The sequence below is a fragment of the Myxine glutinosa genome, chromosome 6, assembly GCF_964187855.1.
Source record: "Myxine glutinosa chromosome 6, kmMyxGlut1.1, whole genome shotgun sequence".
In the NCBI taxonomy this organism is placed as follows: domain Eukaryota; kingdom Metazoa; phylum Chordata; class Myxini; order Myxiniformes; family Myxinidae; genus Myxine; species Myxine glutinosa.
In genome coordinates this window covers 179,297,153-179,322,229 of record NC_136266.1, presented here as the reverse complement: position 1 = coordinate 179,322,229, position 25,077 = coordinate 179,297,153, and the positions used below count along the sequence as shown (strand labels likewise).

General features: G+C 44.5%; 1 protein-coding gene across 6 annotated transcripts in view; it reads right to left on the bottom strand.

The window, feature by feature from the left end:
• Positions 1 to 25,077, bottom strand: part of LRP1 (LDL receptor related protein 1) — a 524,929-nt gene that overhangs the window by 29,184 nt on the left and 470,668 nt on the right. For all 6 annotated transcript variants that reach the window (XM_078780908.1, XM_078780909.1, XM_078780910.1 and 3 more), the window contains exons 73-85: positions 21,889 to 22,035; positions 21,219 to 21,356; positions 19,754 to 19,876; positions 8,274 to 8,545; positions 7,887 to 8,065; positions 4,069 to 4,175; positions 3,621 to 3,737; positions 3,232 to 3,408; positions 2,717 to 2,857; positions 1,725 to 1,898; positions 1,460 to 1,621; positions 882 to 1,053; positions 321 to 413 (exon numbers count right to left, since the gene is read on the bottom strand). In XM_078780908.1, the coding sequence (XP_078637034.1) occupies positions 321 to 413; positions 882 to 1,053; positions 1,460 to 1,621; positions 1,725 to 1,898; positions 2,717 to 2,857; positions 3,232 to 3,408; positions 3,621 to 3,737; positions 4,069 to 4,175; positions 7,887 to 8,065; positions 8,274 to 8,545; positions 19,754 to 19,876; positions 21,219 to 21,356; positions 21,889 to 22,035 (2,002 nt within the window). The remainder of the gene's footprint in view (positions 1 to 320; positions 414 to 881; positions 1,054 to 1,459; positions 1,622 to 1,724; positions 1,899 to 2,716; positions 2,858 to 3,231; positions 3,409 to 3,620; positions 3,738 to 4,068; positions 4,176 to 7,886; positions 8,066 to 8,273; positions 8,546 to 19,753; positions 19,877 to 21,218; positions 21,357 to 21,888; positions 22,036 to 25,077) is intronic.

Genomic DNA, 25,077 nt, shown 5'->3' with positions numbered 1-25,077 from the left:
CTATCGGAGCTGGTGCCCAACTGGGTCTCCAAGTACAATGCTCAAGTACCCTGTCTTAGTGCAGACTACGATAGAGAGGCCAATTTCTGGCTCCCTCCATTGAACTCAGAAGCCTCTCGTACATCATTAGACATTCTTTATCCATCATAGTTGTATTTATTAAAGGAACACACAACCTGAGCCCATAATTTCACCCAATCCTGCATCCCACCCACCACCCCCTGACACTCTGCTGTGTATACACCATATGTCTAAGGGAGGATGTAGACTTGTAGTGCATGTATTTGTGTACCATGTTGATGTACCCCTTTATGACTTACTGGCAAGTTGGCTTTCCCTGCATGTTGTGCCAATGGCAAAGGCCTCCGTTGTAGCAATACTCTTGACACTGTTTGCATCCAGGGTCTGTACAACTGCACACAGACATCAACAAAGTCTATTTATCTTATGGCCCTCAAAATCATGGCATCTCAATTCACTTGTAAGTGTCTGTCTCTACAGAGATGTTCACATCTCTGTCTCTCTTATATCCCTTATTTACGAACATGGTGGAAAGCCTCCAAGCTCATAACTAGTCAGTCAGTTGAAATTACTTCTCTGAATTATATTATTTTTCTATCCTTTTCTATTTCACAGGCCTTTGGTGAATCTGCATTTCTATATTTAGCACCAAAATCCTTCAGACAAAGTTAGTATAGATCCAAATATGGTCACCCAAAATCGCTTGTTGATTAACGCTTGCACAATTTCATGTTAAAGTCAAACATTGCCCCTATTTGGTGGTAGTTTCTGGTAATGGCCAATCGACATTTCTCCTTCCATCCATCTTTTTCCATCTTTCATATCCTTTATCCCCACCCACCCACTTCTCCCTCTCTCACTTGCAGTGCACAGTTCTCGTAGCTGGATCAGCAATGCACTGCCCTTGGCAATGCGTGCATTGGTCGATCTGACACCGTGGGCCGTTAAATTGGGTCCGACACAAACAGCGGGAGAGGCCATAGACGTCTGTCACACATGTGCCTCCGTTCTGGCATGGCATGTCGCACAGCTCTGGAAGAAAACATCAAACATACGGCAAAGTACACGGGCAGAGCGTGAGGGGCAGTTAAGCCTTAAGCTCCAAATGCAACATTTGTTCATTCCGTCATCGATTTCTAACTTAATCCAGATTCAGTTCAGTAATGATTTGACGTCATGTGCTCCAGTGCATGAAATTTAACAAAATCCAGTTACCCCATGGGATTGAACGGAATGAAAGTTATTGAATGACCAACGACAACAAAAAACGAAGTGAAACCTTCAGCCCTCAGACCACCATAAGATGTTAGACAAAACAATGTCACCTCTGATTACAGAACCGATTTCTTAAGAAAGAAAAGTAAAAAAAGTTCTTAAAGTAAAAACTTAAAGAGAAAGTTCAGGAGATTCACAGACAAGCGGAGCAAGCCTCTCTCACCATTCTGACAGCGCTCGCCAGTACGTGTCGGTGTGCAGGTGCAGATGGGTTGGTTTCCGGAATTGACACTGCACGTGCCCCCGTTCTGGCAGTACTGCTCGCACACCTTCTGCTCGCAGCGTGGGCCCGTGAAGTAGTTTGGACAGCGGCAAGTCGGCACGCCTGCATGCAACCAGAGGCATGGGAAGGGTCAGCGTAAAGAAGGCCTCCGGTTCAGCACGAGTGTTAACGTTCATAGCAAAGCGGGCGCCATTCGAGTGATCACCAGAAGGTGAGGCGCTACAGGTGCCGCCATTGAGGCAGTGTCTGAGACACTGATCCACTTCACAGCGACTGCCTGAGAAGTGTGGCTGGCATTTGCACTTTTGCTGTCCGCGCTCATTCAGGAAGCAGGTTCCGCCATGGAGGCACTGTAGCGTGCACAAACCAGGTGTTGATGCTGCTCACAGAGAGGAAAAGCAACAATTAAACAAAAATTAGAATAAAGAGTTAATACAGTATTTCAGAAATATTCACTGCCAATAATTAATCTAGAACCTCCTGCTCATCATGGTTTATCAATCAATTAATAATGAAATTAACTCGACATTCAGTAACTGGGTATTGGTACATCTATAATTAAATCGTTAATTCTTTACACTTTTACATCCTTACATAAGAAAAACACATCTCCTCCCCCCCACCCCCCAACACTCTCCCTACCCCCCACAATCCCCCCCACCTCCATCCTCAGCCCTCCCCCCTCCACAGATCTCCCGATGTCCCTGTTTTCTTTACAGCCAATATGTCCATTTATTAAATGTCCATTTTTAAAATATATCCAATATGTCCATTTATCAAATGTTTTATGCCAGTTTATGTTTTTGCGTTTAATGTGTTAGCTTTTACACGAGCCTCGACTTTGTATACCGAAAAAAAAAAAATCTTTAGCGAATTTCACAATAATTTCTGTTGACACTGCCATGTCTTGTCAAATTTCCTTAGATTCTGATTGGATATGGAAATTAAGCAACACAGCCAACCAGGACCCCCAAATGTTTTTGTCAATGTTTTAAATTCCAATATGAGTTTTGATCATTAAAAGGAAAGGTCAACATGAACCAAATTGATAAGTAGGGCGGTAAATGAAGTAGTTCCTAGTTTCTGTTCGGCAAATTGTTGGTCAAATATGTCGGCTATCTTTGTGTCTTGGGTACGGAACGATCATTACATTATATGCTGTAAGTGGAAGTACAAGATGAGAATATCAGGGCAAACCGTCTGGGGAAGCTGTGGGCTGCGTTTTCTCTGTACAAGTCCCGTTGAGGAAGGAGTGGCTGTTGGGACAGGTGCATGTTGCTCCGTTTGGGTTCAACAGACATAGCCAGAGGCAGCCCTTTCTCTCGCAAGGATTTAGCACTTTTGAGGGGGATAAGGGAGTAAAGGAAGAGGAAGAACACAACAAAATAAGAAACAAGAGAGATTCTGGAGGGATACAACTTCAAATTTAGCATTTGTTCTCCCAGTTTGTTGGTTCCATGCAATATTGTTTTGTTCTAGCTCGCCATATTGGGATCATCTGTGAAAAAGATGAAAACACTATTTTCCAAGAAACATTTTGGCCTTATTGCCGTGGTGGGTTATTAACCAAGTTTCGTAATTACACCCGTTTGAAGTCCACAACCTTTGAGATTCATGTCATTTTCTCATCCTCACTTGACTGAATGCTTAGGAAAATTGTAAGTTTGGACCCCAGCTGTCATTTATTCGCTTCATGTCCTGACACCACATACCGTCGGGCTGCTTGAGCGGATGGAACACGACCACGTCGGAGGCGTGGCTGATCTCGGATGTAAGGTTGGTCAGCGTGCTGTTTCCAAACTTGTGCAGGCGGAACACACGGTTCTTCAGGAATGCGATACCGTAGATATAGTCTTCAAATATGTCAATGCTGAAGGGTTGGTAGAGGCCTGCATGGAGTTACCAGCCGTGTTAGGTTACACGAAGTGAGGCTATTAGATAATTGTTAGCGTTAGGCCAACGTGATTAGACAAGCGCAGATATACGAATATTCCTCAGGGAGCTGTTGAAACATTTCAAACAAGTCACACCACTGTCACAATCAGATTGATTTTCACAGTGGATACAGTGAGTCAAACCATCTTGCCTGCTCAGGACTGACCTTTATGCCTGTGCATGATGAGAACGCGACCTGTGCCGTCAAGACGAATGCTCTCAATCACCGAGAGTTTGGCATCAGCCCAGTAGAGATGCCGATTGATGTAATCGATGGCCAGGCCTGAGATGGGTTAGGAATGGTGTGGCGGATGAAGAAATGAAAAAAATTACAAGGAAATTAGGAGATGGAAAAAAGGCCGTTATGCTCATCATGTCTACATCACATCCCACACTGCATCATGCAGACTATGATGTTTGAATAAGAAAAACCACAATCAGAAGACAGTGAGGACAAATAAATGAAAGAAAGCAATTAAATGAAGAGTAACACATCAGTAACTGGGTTGGCGAGTCATTTACGCTATTCCACGCATGCGGAGATGTTTAATATTAAAAATGCAAAGGTAAATGGTAAAAATATAAAACCTGAGATTTGTGCAATGAAAACTAACCTGTAGGCCACTGTATATCTTCATGCACAAAGCTGTGTCTGCGTGAACCGTCCATCGAGGCCTGCTCAATTTTCGGATGGTTTCCCCAGTCTGACCAGTACATCTGCCTGGACATGGAGTGAGGAGGACGAATAATGTTATGAGGAAATTTTGAGTAGCAGACATTTGTAGCATGAAATATCCACAATGACTTCAAGCTTAAGTATTATCGTACTCCAGGACCTCAAAATATGAAACGACATTAATCATTAGAAAAACATGATATGGCCTTCACAAAGACAAACATTTGAGGTTATTTCATGTTTCAATCTCTTTTTCTTTTTTTTCTTTTTTTGTATACATAATTATCGAGGCTCGTGAAAGAGCTAACATTTAACACACAAACAAATCAAACAGACAAACAAACAAAGTATATAAAAAGGGGAGCGGTAGACAAGATGGGGAGAGAAGGGGAAGCACAACATAAACATTAACACAACATTTGTGAGGGACATCGGGAATGTGTAGGAGGGAGAGGGCTTGGGGGGAGGCGGCGTGGGAAGGGGGGGGGGGGCGGTGGAAGAAGTATAAACACAAGGACACCAAGGACTTCCAGGAAAGAAGCTGGTATTTCAAAAAAGAGGATTTGGGGTGAAATTAGCAGGGGTAGAAAAGATCAAGGTTTTGGATGGGGGAAGATAAGAGATGGTGGTGAACAGCTGTTTTAAAGACCTGGAGGGGGGAGTGGGATTGAAGGGAGTGGGGGAGTTTGTTCCAGAGGCGGGAGAAAAGAGGAATGAAAGATCTGCCACTTGCAGTCAGGAAAAAGGTAAACAAAGCATCTTATGTGGTGAGTCACTGGTGGGGAGGTTTGAGCCGCAGGTTATTTTGTGTCCATGACCTGACCCTGGGTACACTGAGCATGCATACAAACTTTGGTGGAGATGGGCCAAGCTCTTTTGATTCTTTAAGGTTCAGACATATCCAAATACATACATACATACATACATACACACAAACATGGATGCATACACACATACACATACATGCACACACATACATACACATACATACATACGTACACACATACATACATACATACACACATACATGCATACACACATACACATACATGCACACACATGCATACATACATACATACACACATACATACATATGTACATTGTACACGCATACATACATACACACATACATACACACATACATATGTACACGCATACATACAAACACACATACATACATGCATACATACATTCATACATACATACATACACACATACATAATAATAATAATAAGAATAATAATTCATTTATTTTGTATAGCGCTTTTCAAGAAGCCCAAAGGCGCTTTGACAGAGTGGAAAACATAATGCATAACAATCCAAGAAAACAACAATTGCAAAAAGACAAGAATCAATAGGGAAATATTTAAAGCAAAAGGAGGGAGAAGGAGAAGAGATAGTCAGGGGTTAAATGCTGTGGGTTGAATGTTGAATGCAGTGTTGAACAGGTGGGTCTTTAGTGATGTTTTGAATGTGGTGAGTGAGGAGGAGTCTCTGATGGTGTGAGGTAGTGAGTTCCAGAGGGTGGGAGCAGCGATGGAGAAGGCCCTGTCCCCCCAGGATCTGAATTTGGTCCGGATGGAGGGGGTCAGGAGGTTGGTACCAGCAGAGCGGAGGTTGCGGGTGGGAGTGTGTCTGGAGAGGAGGTCAGCCAGGTAGGATGGGGCCAGGTTATGGAGGGCTTTGTATGTCAAGAGGAGGATTTTGTACTGGATTCTCTGGGGGATGGGGAGCCAGTGAAGCTTGTAAAGGACGGGGGTGATGTGGTCACGGGTCCGGGAATGGGTGAGTAGACGGGCAGCGGAGTTCTGAATGTATTGGAGTTTATTGGTGATTTTTGAGGGTGAACCATAGAGGAGGCTATTGCAGTAGTCCAGACGGGAGGTGATGAAGGCGTGGATGAGGGTTTCTGCAGCCGTGGAGGAGAGGGATGAGCGGAGACGGGCAATGTTTTTCAGGTGAAAGAAGGCTGACTTTGTGAACTGTTTAGTGTATTTGTCAAAGGAGAGGGTTTGGTCAAAGATGACGCCAAGATTCCGGATGTGAGGGGAGGTGGATACTGGGATACCGTCGATGTTGAGGGCAAAGTTATGGGTGGATTTTGTGAGCGTTTTAGGGCCAATGATGATTATTTCAGATTTATCACAGTTAAGCTTGAGGAAGTTGATTTGAAGCCAGGATTTTATTTCAGTGATGCAGTTTGTCAGGATAGAGTGGGTGTCGGTGGAGACGGACTTGGTGGAGATGAAAAGCTGGATGTCATCGGCGAAGCAGTGGAATTGGAGACCATGACGGCGGATTAAGTGACCGAGCGGGGACAGGTAAAGGATGAAGAGGAGGGGGCCAAGAACTGAACCTTGGGGGACACCTTGGGGGAGGGGAGCAGTGGGGGATTTGCAGTTATTGATGGAGATGAACTGGCGTCTGTCAGAGAGGTATGATTTAATCCAAGAGAGGGCAGTGCCGGTAACGTTAAAGGTGGATTCAAGTCGGGTGAGGAGGATGGTGTGATTGATGGTGTCAAAGGCAGCGCTGAGGTCGAGGAGGACGAGAATGTTGAGGTTGCTAGCATCAGAGGAGAGGAGAAGGTCGTTGGTGATTTTGAGGAGAGCAGTTTCAGTACTGTGGTTGGAGCGGAATCCAGATTGGAATGTTTCATACAGGTTATTGGCAGAGAGGTGATGTTTGAGTTGAGTGGCTACAGCGCGTTCCAAAACTTTCGACAGAAAGGGTAGGTTGGAGATGGGTCTGAAGTTGTTTAGGGTGTCAGGGTTTACACCAGGTTTTTTCAGAATGGGGGTAACAGCAGCAATTTTGAGGGAAGGTGGGACGATGCCTGTAGACAGGGAGGAGTTTATTGTTGCAATGATAAGTGGAGAGAGAGCAGGGAGGGAGGCCTTGACAAAGCTGGAGGGGATGGGGTCAAGAGTGCAGGATGGGGACATACATACATACATACATACATACATACATACATACATTCATAAACACACATACATACATACATACATACACACATAATACACACACATACATACATACATACATACATACATACATACACACATACATACACACACACACATACATACATAAAACACACATACACATACATACATAAATACATACATACACACACACATACATACATATATACATACACACATACATTCATACATACACACATACATACATACATAATACACAGACATACATACATACATTGATACATACATACACACACACATACATATATACATACACACATACATTCATACATACACACATACATACATACAGACATACATACATACATAATACACAAACATACATACATACATTCATACACACACATACATACATACATACGCCAAATTTTAGTATGATTATTATTATTATTATTATTCTTAACCCTAACTAGTCCCACACGAGAGTGCCCAAACTTATGTCAATATAAACCCAGTTAATGATTTTCAGTGAGGAGGTATTCTGGCTGCTTTGCCTGATTTGGTGTACAATGTCGTGTGAGTGCTCACATTATGAGTGGCTTATTATCTTCGGGTCAGGACAACTTGAAATGCTCATAAAAATGCTTTCTATGATAAAGCAGTGCCGCCCACATCGTCGCAACCAAATAAATAAACGTAACACAATGAAAACAACGATCCTTGCTTGTTGATCTTTTTGCAAAACAATATATCTTAACACATCAAATGAGAAGTGAAAGTGAGCAAGAACCTTCATCTTTCTACTGACCCTCGTAATGGGTCCAATGCAATGGCGTGTGGTTCGTCGATCATGCCAGAGATAAGGGTTTTGCAGTACTGCCCATTGAGACGTGCCACCTCAACTACATCTCGGCCAGCATCGGTCCAATACAAGTTTCCGGCCACCCAGTCAACGGCAATGCCACGGGGCATGCGCAGGTCCAATATCTGTTCATTGGGAGGAAAGACTACTTTGTTTTACTGTGTCCGGTCATCTCTCAAATTTGATACCAATTCCACCCAAGCTCTTCTCAACAAGTTTACTGAAATTCCGAGTCAGAACCCTGTCTTCGTGGTCTGAATTTTCCAACATAACCTATAACGGATCATTCCTAACAATGTTTTCCTGCCTTGTGTTTCCATTTTCCCCACTTACATCCAGGTCCTGCACCCTCGCAGATGATGGTGCGTCAAACACGCTGCGGCTTTGGCGAGACTCCCCCGGTGGCTGCACACTGAGCCAGGAGATGCGTCCCATGTGCCAGTTTGTCCAGTAAAGGCGACCAAACCTCTGGTGGGCATCCATGGCGTTGATACGTACTGTGGCATCTCCCTGGAATGCCTGCTCGTAGACTGTATTTGGGTGGTGGGGGTCCAAACTTCGAATTTCATTATTATCGGCCACGTACAAAATTGTCTTTTCAAAACCTAGGAGGGAGGAAACAGAGTTTATTTATGGCATGTTTAACCACAACTACAACATCATAACACACAATATGTTCTTAAGTCAATGGATTAAGCCGTTTTTAACATCAATAGCTGATTCTTGAACATCTTAGGCTTCACTATCAGTGACAACCTCTCCAAGACTGATCATTTAACCAAGCCGATCCCCAAAGCCAGTCAAAGACTGGGAATTCCTCCATTTTCCAGGTCATTCATTGAAAAATCAGAATTACTCACAGCCTAGAAGGCTTTTGCCCATTACTCAATGGAGTACTGCTCCCCTCTATGGGCTGGTGCCCCAATATCGCATCAGCCTTTCATGGATTATGTATGTGGCATCTAGAGATCTAAACATTATTGGCATCTCCCACGATGAGGCCAACGCACAAGGCCTGTTGCTCCCATGCCGTAGACTGGTCTGTAGCTTCTCAATTTTTTTAACACCCCTCTTCCAGTCAATCTATCTCTGCTCTCTCAGTGTTCAGACCACCTCCAGCCCCTCCAGCAAGCACGTGTTTCTCAAGTAACCCTCTCTGGTTAAACTCTCAAAATCCAGGCTTATCATTGTCTTTTGCTCTTCTTTTCTCCTGTTTGTGGAACTGCTTTTTCAGAGGGAGTTCCATCGCACACTTTCCTCCAGGACTTCAAACAGTCAGTGGACCACCATCGCAATGCCACCCCCAATCCCTACTGGCAATCATTTTTACCCCGATTAACGCTACCCAACCTAAGCCTTTTCCTAGCAAGTCAATGTGTTTCCTCTACTCCATCCTCTTCCCTTTTTCTGTTTGTTCTTTCTTGCTTGTGTTACGGATTCCGGATTTAGGTGAATTACTATTCAGGTCATTGCTTATTAATGTTTATTCTATTAAAGGTTGTTGTGGTTAAATGGTTAGAGGCGCTCCTGATAACAGGAGACCGGAAACGGGATGGTGAACCGGAAGAAGAAAAAAAGACACGAGGTCCTGGAGAAGCGGCTATCTTCTTCTTCCTCGCCCAGCTCCGACGAGAGCAGTGTCGATATTGATTAGCGTTGGGAATGCTGAGTTGGAAAAGCCCGTCTGGCGAGAGGAGTTACCTGCGCGGGGTGATTGCCTGTTACGTGTCAGGTTGCCGTGGCTTCCTGGAAGGAACCAAGCGTCCGGCACTGTTCGCCTCGATGCCTCCGAGGGCGTGTACGGGTCGCACCTTGGGCCTCGCGTGCTTTGCTTTGCCCGCTTTGCTTTGCAAGGAGGTGTGCGCTGCAGCAGCTGTTCCCGGTACGTGACGTGCACGTTTGGAGCACGTCAGCCAGGGGTCCGTTCAACCGCCCGTGTGCGGAGAAGTCGACCTTCACCCTGGTCTGGAGGGGCCCAGAGACATTGTGAGGGACAGTGACTATTGAGGGGTCGTGAGTGGGGAAAGGGGGGAAATATATGAGATGGCCATCTGAGTAATATTGTTGATTGATTGTTGAGTGTTGTTGATTGATTGGGAATATATTATCCATTAATCCGGATCCTTGGTGTGGGGGTTTCTTATTGACTTGAATTGTTGTGTCTTTCATATTGATTGCGTTACGAAAGCGTATAAATCATATATGTTTCTGGCGGGGTCCTCCCACGGTCCGGGGGTCACCAAGACCAGGTAGTTACCGGGAGGACCACGTAACAGAATTGGGGGCTCGTCCAATTGAATTCCGGGATCTAAAATTGTATAACATAATAAAATAATAATTTTTAGTAATTAAAATTTATTAATTAATTATTAATTGGTAAATTTTTGAGAAATTGTGGTAAAGTCTTGGGTTAAGGTTAACAGGTGTTAACGATAGTCACCATGGCGTTTGTTGCACAGAACTTTGTGGTAACACCTAGTGAGGCACAGTTCCGAGCGTTACTAAAAGCGGACCTCTTGAAATTGGCCAAACATTTTAACTTGGAGGTCCGAACTAATTTGAGGAAGGCAGAGTTGCAGACCACGGTGATACAATCTATGGTGGGATTAGGAACATGGGACGAGTTAGCCTGGCAGTGGCTACCCGAAGAACCAGAAGACGTTGAGCTCCGGAAACTGGAGTTGCAATTACGGAGCCAGGAACGGATCAAAGAAGAGGAAAGGAAAGCAGAAGAGAGGAGAGAAGAGAAACAAGCAGAGGAAAGGAGAGTGGAACGAGAACTCCAGGAAAGGTTAAAAGAAGAAGAAAGGAAAGCAGAAAAGGAAAGAGCAGAAGACGAAAGGAAAGCAGAAAAGGAAAGAGCAGAAGAAGAAAGGAAAGCAGAAAAGGAAAGAGCAGAAGAGGAAAGGAAAGCAGAAGAGAGGAGAGAAGAGAAACAAGCAGAGGAAAGGAGAGTGGAACGAGAACTCCAGGAAAGGTTAGAAAGGATGAAAACAGAGGAAAGGAAAGCAGAAAAGGAAAGAGCAGAAGAAGAAAGGAAAGCAGAAAAGGAAAGAGCAGAAGAAGAAAGGAAAGCAGAAAAGGAAAGAGCAGAAGAAGAAAGGAAAGCAGAAAAGGAAAGAGCAGAAGAAGAAAGGAAAGCAGAAAAGGAAAGATCAGAAGAGGAAAGGAAAGCAGAAGGGAGGAGAGAAGAGAAACAAGCAGAGGAAAGGAGAGTGGAACGAGAACTCCAGGAAAGGTTAGAAGGGAGAAAAGCAGAGGAGAGGAGAGCTGCAAGGGAACTCGAAGCAGAGGAGAGAAAAGCCGAAAGGGAATTAAAGGAACGTGACATGGCGCTTCAGCAAGAAATTAAATTCAAGGAGCTGGAGTTAATGAGAGAACGGGGAGAGGTACCACCCTTGCTGACTGGGCCGACACCTAGCCAGAACACCTGGGATGTGGGCAGACATGTGAGGCTGGTTCCACCCTTCAGTGAAAAGGAAGTCGCTAAATTTTTTCCACACTTTGAGAAAGTGGCTCGACAGTTAAACTGGCCGGAGGAGGCCTGGACCATACTAGTGCAAAGAGTGCTGGTGGGTAAAGCTCAAGATATTTATTCGGCGCTACCAATGGACCAATGTGCAGATTATGAGGTATTGAAGAAGCACATTCTCAAAGCCTATGAGTTGGTTCCTGAAGCTTACCGGCAAAAATTCAGGAATGCCAGGAAGAGGGAGAGTGAGACCCATGTGGAGTTTGCCAGAGTGAAAGAAAACATGTTTGATCGGTGGTGTGAGTCAAAAGGAGTCGGGAAAGACTTCGAAGCATTGCGTGACTTGATCCTGGTGGAGGAATTTCAACAGAGTGTCCACGAGGACATCAAAGTGTACCTGCAGGAAAAGAAAGTACTGAAGTTGTGGGACGCAGCCACCATGGCAGATGATTATGCCTTAACACACCGGATATGGGTCCACGAACCTAACTCCTTGCCTAGATTTCCGCAGGGGAGTTGTGGAACAGCAGGTGCGGAGAACGACAATACATAGCGGCGGCCTCGAGATGATTATAGGGACAACGCTGATACCCGAACTGTTCGAAATCAGAGGGCGACGGGCCCAAGACAAACTTATTTTCCAGGGGGCCCGAGGCAGACCACGAGTTTTTCCTCCGGGCCTACTTGCGCTTTTTGCAAGAAACCTGGACACTTGATGTCCAGTTGTTACCTCATGAAAAGGGAAAACCCAGAGCGGAGTCCGACTATTACAACTCCGAATGCGATGGCAAGCGTAAGAAATCGCCCACAGAAGAGTTACCAACCATTTATTTATGAGGGGTTGGTCTCACTCGAGGGAGACTTGACTAACCCAAGACCTGTTAGGGTATTGAGGGACACAGGAGCCCATCAATCCTTAATGCTTGAAGGCATTTTGCCATTGTCAAAGAGTACCGCAACTGGTGATAGTGTGCGGTTACAAGGGATCGGTGGCTGTGTTAGTGCCCCACTTCATGTCATCCATTTGGAATCCGATTTGGTGTCAGGACTGGTCACCGTCGGTTTACAAGCCACGCTTCCTGTAGAGGGAGTATCTGTGATTATCGGGAATGATTTGGCCGGGGGGCAAATTTATGGTAACCCGAGGGTGGGTAAAGAGCACCGCAGGGGAAATAACACCACCCCAGCTCGGGATGGCGACAAAAGTGCCAAGTTATTTGTAGGGGGACTGAACTTCAACACAGAGGAAGAAGTTCTGACCTCTGTCTTCAACAGATATGGGCCGCTGGTGGAAGTGCGGGTGGTAAAAGACAGGGAAATGCAACGGTCAAGAGGGTTCGGCTTTGTCACGTTTGCAAGCACAAAAGACGCCAGAGAGGCAGAGAAGAATTGGAATGGTAAGGATTTGGAGGGTCAGACCATAACAGTAGGGAAGGCATTTCGTAGGCGTCGAGAGGTCTACAGAAGAGGACAATTTGGCGGTAGTTTTGGTGTTGGCAGCAGCCGATATTACTATGGAGGCTCCCAGATTTACGGCATCCCCCGAAAGAATGATTGTCAGAGCACTGGCCGAGACGGAGGCCACCAGTCAGGTGACTACTGGGTTAAGTGATCCCACCGTAACTGTTAGGAGTCCGGAGAAGTTGAAGCACTATATACGGCGGAGCCGCCGAGCCTGGGCTCCTACACGGACTAACCGTGAACGCCACGTTCTTAAAGGCGTCCAGGTAGTGAACTTTCCTGCACGGACTAACCGTGAACACTACGTTCTTAAAGGCGTCCATGTAATGAACTTTCCTCCCCGGACTAACCGTGAACTCCACATTCCTTAAGGTGGCCAGGTAGTGTATACTCAGCTTGGCCTCCCAAAAAAGTGCTATCGAGGTGTTTAACTTTGGGGTTTTGGTCACCACCCCTTAACCGGCATTCAAGAGAAACTAGAAGTAGTGACGCTTGGTCCAGAGTGAATTACCGTTGGAATCTCTGGGGGTTTTGTGAAATTTTGTTGCTTTGTTTTTGAGATGTGATAATTGTGCCCGGGGGAACTGATGATTTGGGGTGTGAGTTATTTTGTTTGTTTATCAAAGTTGGCCTGCAAAGAAAGTTTTCGCTGCGTTCAAACTTTCTTTCTTGAAGGGGGGGAGTGTTACGGATTCCGGATTTAGGTGAATTACTATTCAGGTCATTGCTTATTAATGTTTATTCTATTAAAGGTTGTTGTGGTTAAATGGTTAGAGGCGCTCCTGATAACAGGAGACCGGAAACGGGATGGTGAACCGGAAGAAGAAAAAAAGACACGAGGTCCTGGAGAAGCGGCTATCTTCTTCTTCCTCGCCCAGCTCCGACGAGAGCAGTGTCGATATTGATTAGCGTTGGGAATGCTGAGTTGGAAAAGCCCGTCTGGCGAGAGGAGTTACCTGCGCGGGGTGATTGCCTGTTACGTGTCAGGTTGCCGTGGCTTCCTGGAAGGAACCAAGCGTCCGGCACTGTTCGCCTCGATGCCTCCGAGGGCGTGTACGGGTCGCACCTTGGGCCTCGCGTGCTTTGCTTTGCCCGCTTTGCTTTGCAAGGAGGTGTGCGCTGCAGCAGCTGTTCCCGGTACGTGACGTGCACGTTTGGAGCACGTCAGCCAGGGGTCCGTTCAACCGCCCGTGTGCGGAGAAGTCGACCTTCACCCTGGTCTGGAGGGGCCCAGAGACATTGTGAGGGACAGTGACTATTGAGGGGTCGTGAGTGGGGAAAGGGGGGAAATATATGAGATGGCCATCTGAGTAATATTGTTGATTGATTGTTGAGTGTTGTTGATTGATTGGGAATATATTATCCATTAATCCGGATCCTTGGTGTGGGGGTTTCTTATTGACTTGAATTGTTGTGTCTTTCATATTGATTGCGTTACGAAAGCGTATAAATCATATATCTTTCTGGCGGGGTCCTCCCACGGTCCGGGGGTCACCAAGACCAGGTAGTTACCGGGAGGACCACGTAACAGAATTGGGGGCTCGTCCAATTGAATTCCGGGATCTAAAATTGTATAACATAATAAAATAATAATTTTTAGTAATTAAAATTTATTAATTAATTATTAATTGGTAAATTTTTGAGAAATTGTGGTAAAGTCTTGGGTTAAGGTTAACAGGTGTTAACGATAGTCACCATGGCGTTTGTTGCACAGAACTTTGCGGTAACACCTAGTGAGGCACAGTTCCGAGCGTTACTAAAAGCGGACCTCTTGAAATTGGCCAAACATTTTAACTTGGAGGTCCGAACTAATTTGAGGAAGGCAGAGTTGCAGACCACGGTGATACAATCTATGGTGGGATTAGGAACATGGGACGAGTTAGCCTGGCAGTGGCTACCCGAAGAACCAGAAGACGTTGAGCTCCGGAAACTGGAGTTGCAATTACGGAGCCAGGAACGGATCAAAGAAGAGGAAAGGAAAGCAGAAGAGAGGAGAGAAGAGAAACAAGCAGAGGAAAGGAGAGTGGAACGAGAACTCCAGGAAAGGTTAAAAGAAGAAGAAAGGAAAGCAGAAAAGGAAAGAGCAGAAGACGAAAGGAAAGCAGAAAAGGAAAGAGCAGAAGAAGAAAGGAAAGCAGAAAAGGAAAGAGCAGAAGAGGAAAGGAAAGCAGAAGAGAGGAGAGAAGAGAAACAAGCAGAGGAAAGGAGAGTGGAACGAGAACTCCAGGAAAGGTTAGAAAGGATGAAAACAGAGGAAAGGAAAGCAGAAAAGGAAAGAGCAGAAGAAGAAAGGAAAGCAGAAAAGGAAAGAGCAGAAGAAGAAAGGAAAGCAGAAAAGGAAAGAGCAGAAGAAGAAAGGAAAGCAGAAAAGGAAAGAGCAGAAGAAGAAAGGAAAGCAGAAAAGGAAAGATCAGAAGAGGAAAGGAAAGCAGAAGGGAGGAGAGAAGAGAAACAAGCAGAGGAAAGGAGAGTGGAACGAGAACTCCAGGAAAGGTTAGAAGGGAGAAAAGCAGAGGAGAGGAGAGCTGCAAGGGAACTCGAAGCAGAGGAGAGAAAAGCCGAAAGGGAATTAAAGGAACGTGACATGGCGCTTCAGCAAGAAATTAAATTCAAGGAGCTGGAGTTAATGAGAGAACGGGGAGAGGTACCACCCTTGCTGACTGGGCCGACACCTAGCCAGAACACCTGGGATGTGGGCAGACATGTGAGGCTGGTTCCACCCTTCAGTGAAAAGGAAGTCGCTAAATTTTTTCCACACTTTGAGAAAGTGGCTCGACAGTTAAACTGGCCGGAGGAGGCCTGGACCATACTAGTGCAAAGTGTGCTGGTGGGTAAAGCTCAAGATATTTATTCGGCGCTACCAATGGACCAATGTGCAGATTATGAGGTATTGAAGAAGCACATTCTCAAAGCCTATGAGTTGGTTCCTGAAGCTTACCGGCAAAAATTCAGGAATGCCAGGAAGAGGGAGAGTGAGACCCATGTGGAGTTTGCCAGAGTGAAAGAAAACATGTTTGATCGGTGGTGTGAGTCAAAAGGAGTCGGGAAAGACTTCGAAGCATTGCGTGACTTGATCCTGGTGGAGGACTTTCAACAGAGTGTCCACGAGGACATCAAAGTGTACCTGCAGGAAAAGAAAGTACTGAAGTTGTGGGACGCAGCCACCATGGCAGATGATTATGCCTTAACACACCGGATATGGGTCCACGAACCTAACTCCTTGCCTAGATTTCCGCAGGGGAGTTGTGGAACAGCAGGTGCGGAGAACGACAATACATAGCGGCGGCCTCGAGATGATTATAGGGACAACGCTGATACCCGAACTGTTCGAAATCAGAGGGCGACGGGCCCAAGACAAACTTATTTTCCAGGGGGCCCGAGGCAGACCACGAGTTTTTCCTCCGGGCCTACTTGCGCTTTTTGCAAGAAACCTGGACACTTGATGTCCAGTTGTTACCTCATGAAAAGGGAAAACCCAGAGCGGAGTCCGACTATTACAACTCCGAATGCGATGGCAAGCGTAAGAAATCGCCCACAGAAGAGTTACCAACCATTTATTTATGAGGGGTTGGTCTCACTCGAGGGAGACTTGACTAACCCAAGACCTGTTAGGGTATTGAGGGACACAGGAGCCCATCAATCCTTAATGCTTGAAGGCATTTTGCCATTGTCAAAGAGTACCGCAACTGGTGATAGTGTGCGGTTACAAGGGATCGGTGGCTGTGTTAGTGCCCCACTTCATGTCATCCATTTGGAATCCGATTTGGTGTCAGGACCGGTCACCGTCGGTTTACAAGCCACGCTTCCTGTAGAGGGAGTATCTGTGATTATCGGGAATGATTTGGCCGGGGGGCAAATTTATGGTAACCCGAGGGTGGGTAAAGAGCACCGCAGGGGAAATAACACCACCCCAGCTCGGGATGGCGACAAAAGTGCCAAGTTATTTGTAGGGGGACTGAACTTCAACACAGAGGAAGAAGTTCTGACCTCTGTCTTCAACAGATATGGGCCGCTGGTGGAAGTGCGGGTGGTAAAAGACAGGGAAATGCAACGGTCAAGAGGGTTCGGCTTTGTCACGTTTGCAAGCACAAAAGACGCCAGAGAGGCAGAGAAGAATTGGAATGGTAAGGATTTGGAGGGTCAGACCATAACAGTAGGGAAGGCATTTCGTAGGCGTCGAGAGGTCTACAGAAGAGGACAATTTGGCGGTAGTTTTGGTGTTGGCAGCAGCCGATATTACTATGGAGGCTCCCAGATTTACGGCATCCCCCGAAAGAATGATTGTCAGAGCACTGGCCGAGACGGAGGCCACCAGTCAGGTGACTACTGGGTTAAGTGATCCCACCGTAACTGTTAGGAGTCCGGAGAAGTTGAAGCACTATATACGGCGGAGCCGCCGAGCCTGGGCTCCTACACGGACTAACCGTGAACGCCACGTTCTTAAAGGCGTCCAGGTAGTGAACTTTCCTGCACGGACTAACCGTGAACACTACGTTCTTAAAGGCGTCCATGTAATGAACTTTCCTCCCCGGACTAACCGTGAACTCCACATTCCTTAAGGTGGCCAGGTAGTGTATACTCAGCTTGGCCTCCCAAAAAAGTGCTATCGAGGTGTTTAACTTTGGGGTTTTGGTCACCACCCCTTAACCGGCATTCAAGAGAAACTAGAAGTAGTGACGCTTGGTCCAGAGTGAATTACCGTTGGAATCTCTGGGGGTTTTGTGAAATTTTGCTGCTTTGTTTTTGAGATGTGATAATTGTGCCCGGGGGAACTGATGATTTGGGGTGTGAGTTATTTTGTTTGTTTATCAAAGTTGGCCTGCAAAGAAAGTTTTCGCTGCGTTCAAACTTTCTTTCTTGAAGGGGGGGAGTGTTACGGATTCCGGATTTAGGTGAATTACTATTCAGGTCATTGCTTATTAATGTTTATTCTATTAAAGGTTGTTGTGGTTAAATGGTTAGAGGCGCTCCTGATAACAGGAGACCGGAAACGGGATGGTGAACCGGAAGAAGAAAAAAAGACACGAGGTCCTGGAGAAGCGGCTATCTTCTTCTTCCTCGCCCAGCTCCGACGCGAGCGGTGTCGATATTGATTAGCGTTGGGAACGCTGAGTTGGAAAAGCCCGTCTGGCGAGAGGAGTTACCTGCGCGGGGTGATTGCCTGTTACGTGTCAGGTTGCCGTGGCTTCCTGGAAGGAACCAAGCGTCCGGCACTGTTCGCCTCGACGCCTCCGAGGGCGTGTACGGGTCGCACCTTGGGCCTCGCACGCTTTGCGAGCCGCGCTTTGCTTTGCCCGCTTTGCTTTGCAAGGAGGTGTGCGCTGCAGCAGCTGTTCCCGGTACGTGACGTGCACGTTTGGAGCACGTCAGCCAGGGGTCCGTTCAACCGCCCGTGTGCGGAGAAGTCGACCTTCACCCTGGTCTCGAGGGGCCCAGAGACATTGTGAGGGACAGTGACTATTGAGGGGTCGTGAGTGGGGAAAGGGGGGAAATATATGAGATGGCCATCTGAGTAATATTGTTGATTGATTGTTGAGTGTTGTTGATTGATTTGGAATATATTATCCATTAATCCGGATCCTTGGTGTGGGGGTTTCTTATTGACTTGAATTGTTGTGTCTTTCATATTGATTGCGTTACGAAAGCGTTTAAATCATATATCTTTCTGGCGGGGTCCTCCCACGGTCCGGGGGTCACCAAGACCAGGTAGTTACCGGGAGGACCACGTAACACTTGTTTTACCCAACTGTGGCCCACTGTGATTGTAAATAAGCTGATACCTTGAACAATGGTGTGTGAAGGCATAAAATGCACAGGTATTAAATGGCTTCTTCCTGTGACCAAATTCCTTGTGTTTCCTTTTTTCGATCTCGTTTAAAAATGAAAATATAAATGAGGGAGGCAAAGAAGAAGAGAAAGAAAATAATCGTCCATTGGACCTGCTATACTCGGCAGGACCACAATTCTCGACTCGGTGTACTATCTGTGGTACTTGTGCAGGCCCAGCAGTTAGCCCGGGTATGTAACAGCATGTTGTTGCTTCTGTGGTACTCTAATTGGTGCTTGAAATGGCTCATAAGTTAGCACAGATCTGTAACAGTGTTCTTGGTCTTGCGGTACTAATGCTAGCATACCAACTAGCTTGGGGTAACAGCATGCTCTCACTCCCGATATGCTCCCGTTGTTCCTCTGTCTTTTCGCTTGCCATCAGGGGCACTCGTTACAGCCTCAGGGACTTCTTGGTTCAACTCCCAATGGAAAATGCTTTGCACGTCAAGTTCTCAAGTACTCATGCTTTTCATCGGCCAGCCAATGTCTGATAAATTTGCCTGTTGCGATAATCCTGAATTTGCATGTGCAGTCAGCCATTGGCTGAGTAGATACACGCTGTGATTATCTGCAGATTTGCATGTACCCTACCACCAAATGTTGAGCTGCTTACCTGCTGCGCTGATCCATAATTGTGCATATGCAGTCAGCAGTTGCCAAAATCAAGAGTACATCTATCACAATAATCAAATTGTTCAATACTAGTGGGGTCACCCGTGGGATATCCCACGGGCATGGAAGTGTATAGTTGCGATCGGTGCAGCCGTTTTTGCGGTACCTGGGAACGGACGGATGGACAGACAGACGGACGGACATTTGGTGAATTATAGTAAGATGGCAACCAAATCAATATGGTATTTAATACAATATGGTGATTAATTAATATGTCAGCAAATTCAATATGCCAAAATTGGATATCGTATAACTGTAGTAACTTAATGAGTTCCTCAGTAGATACAAGCACCAACAATGTTTTCAATATGGTGGCAAATTCAATATGGTGGCAAATTCAATACGGTGGCAAATTCAATACGGTGCCAAAATATTGTACCTTCAGCCTTGCAGCCGCTGTGGTGGATACGATGATAGTTTTTGGTACAACTGCACATGAAGGAGCCCTTGGTGTTGTTGCAGTTCTGAGAGCACACCCCAAACTGCTGGCATTCATTTATGTCTTTGGAAAACCAATGAGAAGGTAAAAAAACAAAGCATTTGGAAATTATTATGAGCTTTTTGAAAAAGTTTGTAAAACAGAGAGAAGGCCCTTTGTAGAATCCTTTTTTTAAAGTGTGCAGATTATCAATAAATAAGGCTAGTCTTAGTAGGCATTGGCAGACAGGTAGAACAATGGATGAGATCAAGACAACATTGATTGAGGTATATGCTAACCACCGTGCGAAGAAGCTGACATTTCAGGTGTTAACCCTTCACTAGATGCAAAGAGCAAGAGGGTTAACACCAAAAACGTCAGCTTATCCTTGCTGACTATGGTGGATAGCATACCTCCATCAAAGTCTGTGGATTTCATCCATTATTAAATATACATGCTTCCTTATACAAAGACTGCAAGGTTTATTTGTTTCATTAGTACCTGGTATGCCTGAAAGGAAAATCCTGTCATTTGGGTCTGGGCGGATGCAGCTGTATAATTTATTCTTGTATGATGAAGCTGTAATTTAATGCACAGTTATTAAAAGCTTTCCCTGGAACATGTTCTGGTGTGATATTATTCTGTTTTTTCACTGTTAAATGACAGTGAATTCACTGTGGCTGTAAACTCAATGGACGAGTTTCCAATGACGTCACTTCCAGGTGAGTCTTTGTCCCGCAGATGTGACATCGTGGAAACCTTCCAATATGTTACCTCTATATGAGGGGTGACTGCCCATTTAAGAAACTAGCAGAGTACCCGCCCTATGGGTGACCTTGTTCTAAGCATGCAACATGTTCTTCTGATGCATACCTTTATTTGGGTGGTGTATAGGCAACTGACAGCTTCATCAATTGCTCCCGGAAATAGATAAAAAATAACCCGTGTTACGTGCATGAAGCAAAAACATGCCTACTGCTTGTAATTGAAAACACCTCAATGGACTGGAAATGTGGGGACAAGAACACTGTACTGTAAAGGGAGGGGACTTGTAATACCCTCTCCCACCTAAAGGTGGCGCTACACGACACACATTTACATAGAGAATTTTAGACCCGTCTCACCCCCTAATCACCCCCCCTTTACACCCCCCGGTCTCTCCCAGGACTATCAGGAAAGATAAAACACCCCTGTACATGAATTGGGGTCATGCCAATCCTATGTAGCAAGTCTGCATCCCAGAACTGTAGGAGGAGTAGCACAACAAACACACAAAAAAACACACAAATACCGGTCCATCAATTATAGTAAGGATGGACCATGCAGATTGAGTATGGATGCATGCACAATGAACCCTAAGAAAATTGCATTTCAATACGGAGACCATTTTTCCATTCCGTCTCATCAGACATCATATTCCACATACCCTGACACAAGGTGCTGCTCCCTCTGATATGCTGGAAACCCGGCTTGCATTGGCAGTAATAGCCGTGTGTGGTGTCGTGGCAAATAGCGTCATCTCCACACGGGTTCAGAGGGAATGAGCATTCGTTTTGCTGTGGGTCTTGGGGAAAATGTCGTTAAGAGTGCAAGTGATTACAAAGTGGTATAAAACAACAAAGTTAGCTTATTAAAAACTGCCGATTTATAAAACATATCAATCTCACTCTCACTTCTACTCTGTTATTGGTGTTTCCCCCTTCCCATTTTGTTAACTTTCCATTCTGCTTTCGCTCTTCCACGAGTCTCGACCATTTGTACAAATAACCCCCAAAACATACTTTGTATATTACTTTAGAGAAGGACACAGAGCTATGGAAAAACTCCAATGGGAAAATGAAAAAAAAACATCATCCAAGTAAGCTTAAATCTTCACATCATTGTCCAACATCTTGTGATGAAGCAAACATTTTACAAAGAAAATCCAAAAACTATTATTCATCCAGAAACGTGGCAAAAACAAAAACTTGTGATGTGTAATTCATAAAAGTCATACTCATAACATGATCATGGCCATGCAGACACCAATTAACACAATGACATCACTTCCAAAACATTTCCATGTAAAATAAAGAATTCCAATGACAAAACGTTACCGCTTCCACAAGCCTGCTCATCCGAGCCGCCATCTTCACAGTCATCAAAATGATCGCAAACGAGGTGCATGTTCACACAGTGCTTCTTCCCACCAATACATTTAAACTCGTCCGATGTGCATGACCGACGAACCGTCTCCTGGTGCTCTGCAGGTAAACAAACAATGGAAATCATTAACATATTCATGTTACAGGGTAATTTTTTTAATGGATTTGGATTCAAACCCACAAGGAATGATCCCATAAGATTTAAGTTAACTTATCGAATTTTTTTTTTGTATATAACATCTAGGCTCGTCGAGCGAGGTGATCTACAAACAAGGGAAAGACCAAAGAAGGAAAGAGGAAGTGGCACAAGACAATAAGAACATAAGAATAATATGGTTAGATTTATCAACCATGAAGAACAAGAAAAAGAGCCCTCAGAGATTGCAAACCCTCGCCAGGATGTATTTTCAGTGGTTTTTAAGACTTTTGTGTTAAACAAATATGGCGGCCTAACAGAGTGACCGATGACGTGAGCATTATTTGTTTTCTAAACTAATTTATTCCTAGATTATGCTCAAGAAAGTTCATCTTGATCGGATGAAGTTTTGTACTTGTCCAATTATGACGTCATGATGGAGGCACCTATGACATCATCATTAACATATTTTATTCCCCATGGAGAGTTATTTACAATGAGCCATGTCTCATTTTTTTCTATTCAGCGCTTTCCGAGATATAGAGGTGCAAAGTTTTTCGATTTTTCCAAGATGGCGGCCGAACCACGTGACCTATGACGTCATAATTATCATTACAAATTATGCAGGTGGATTTGCACCCATGGTAAAAATTTCCTGTCAATCGGACCAACGGTTGCAGAGAAAATCATATATATTCTGTGCGGACAAACAAACGGACTCAAATGCAATACCCTCTCCTCTGGCGAGGGTAATTAGAAGGTGCTGACAGTTTGGGCCTTATTCTTGGTCGGAGACCTTTTTTAACCCCCCCCCCCCCCACCCCCCCTTCCTTCCCCCTCCAGGTACAGTATATCATTGATACCTACAAAAAGCAAAGCCAAATGGACTTCACAGTTCAAGAAAATGCCAGAATTATGGAAGTTTCTGTGAACATGGTGAGAATAGTGCAGTACCCCATTGAGTTACAGCCATAAGCCTTGAAGGGTGTGAAAAATTCTGATTTTTAAAGGAAATATAACCAATGTTCATGACATTTGATACATGGTCACTACAAGCATTGGTGAAGGCACAGCACCCAAATGTTCATCACTGTAATAGTCACCACATACAATGGGAATATCATGCAATTAATGAAGCAGGTGCATGGGTAGTTGACACACTGGGCCTCCATTGGAGAGTGATACCTCCATCTTTCATTTTTTAGGATATAGAGTCAAGACTTGTGGAAGAGCAAGTTCACCGACCAGATCGGGATGTAAGAGTAGAGGAAGAGTAGAGAGGGGTGGGGGGTAGGGAGATTTGACACCAACAACGAAGTATAAGGACAAGATAGAGGAAAACTTGGGAAAACAATGGGTGTGGGGAGGAATGGGGGACAGGAAAGGATGCATGGGGTGGACAAGATGGATACAGAAGGAAACTCCAAGGAGGGAAAAAACTGGACATTTGGAAGGAGGTGGGCTTGGGGGTGGAGAAAGTTGATGGTGGTAGTAAGATCATGGGTTGGGAATTGACTGCTCTCATCTTTAATCTAGTTTATGTTTGTCTCCCTCTTTTGTTCTCCATTCTTTGTAATGCTCCATATCATTAGTGATATTCTGGAGATAAAATATTTTTTCATGAGAAATGAAGAGTTAATTGGCCACATCTAGAGAAGTACTTCGGTTTAGGTTTTCATATAGCAACTTTTCCCTGTATACCTACAACCCTTTATAATGTGTCGAGGGATATTTGTTGCACATTATCTGACCGGTTGCATTCGTTAGAGTGTACACCGACCGAAGTTGAAGAATGTGGTTCGTTTTCAGGAATGTAAAATGGTTTTATTTTCAAAGAAAAATTATTACGAAAACCGGAAAACCGTCATTACTTTGTTGTTTTTGCATTTAAACAAACAAATAATGCTCCAAAATACAGATAAATAATGAGTAAGGAAATTTGAATATATCACAAGTAGCGGTTTTCCAAATTGTCGGTCTGACACATTTGGAGGAATCTGATCAAAATTTGGAAAAAAGATTTGTGAATAATTTTTTCACTGGAAAGAAAATTGTCTTCATACAATAACAAATCGATTTAACTGCTTCTCCAGTATGTCATATTCTGTATTAATTATCACACTACTGTAAGAGCAGCATACCGTATGAGGTGATCTGGAATACATTCTGATATATTACAACAAACATTACCAAACCCCAAACATCCAGTTTTTACCAAAAATGCAAAATATGTTTGAAAAAAACAACATATTTTTATTATCTTCTTCACAACATCAATGTTTTTTGCTTAAATAACTCGACAACCACAATGTTATTGATAAAAAACAAATTTCCAACATAAATCATTACAAGTGTCATGAGTGCTACGTGACACATCTCTATAACGTGTGATGGGAATTATTTTATATATTTAACTTATTGAGATAGTGCGATGGAGTACAGCTTGCAACCTGCTGATGTGTTGCCTCTAAAACATCTCCATACAGCGATCAATTGGAAACTGTATTTTCTGTCAAAAATCAAGTGGAGGTGCATCATGTAAAGCCCGAAAGCTAGGCACCGAAAAGGTACAGGAAGTATTTTGAAATACGACGGCACCATAAAAGTGCAGATGATGATACACTCTGGTACCTGACACCTCATGTATGAGATTTAGCATCTAATTAACCAGTTTGGCATTAGGGGTGTTATGCATCCTGCACTACCAAATATAATTTGTTAAACATTTTAAAAAATCAATGTGGCTGTCAGACACCCCCAACCTTCGACTTCGATCGAAATGGGTGATTATTAACGCAGTGTTATGGTACAAATAACCAAAAAAGAAGTGCAGATGGTAGACTACGCAAAATGTATCTTTTGTCAGTCTCGTATGACAAATTACACAACGTAGCATCTTTGAAAGTCAATAGAACAATCAAACAATTACACCAAGTACAGTCTTTGGAAATCAACAGAACAATCAAGAAATTAAACCAAGTACAGCCTTTGGAAGTCAACAGAAC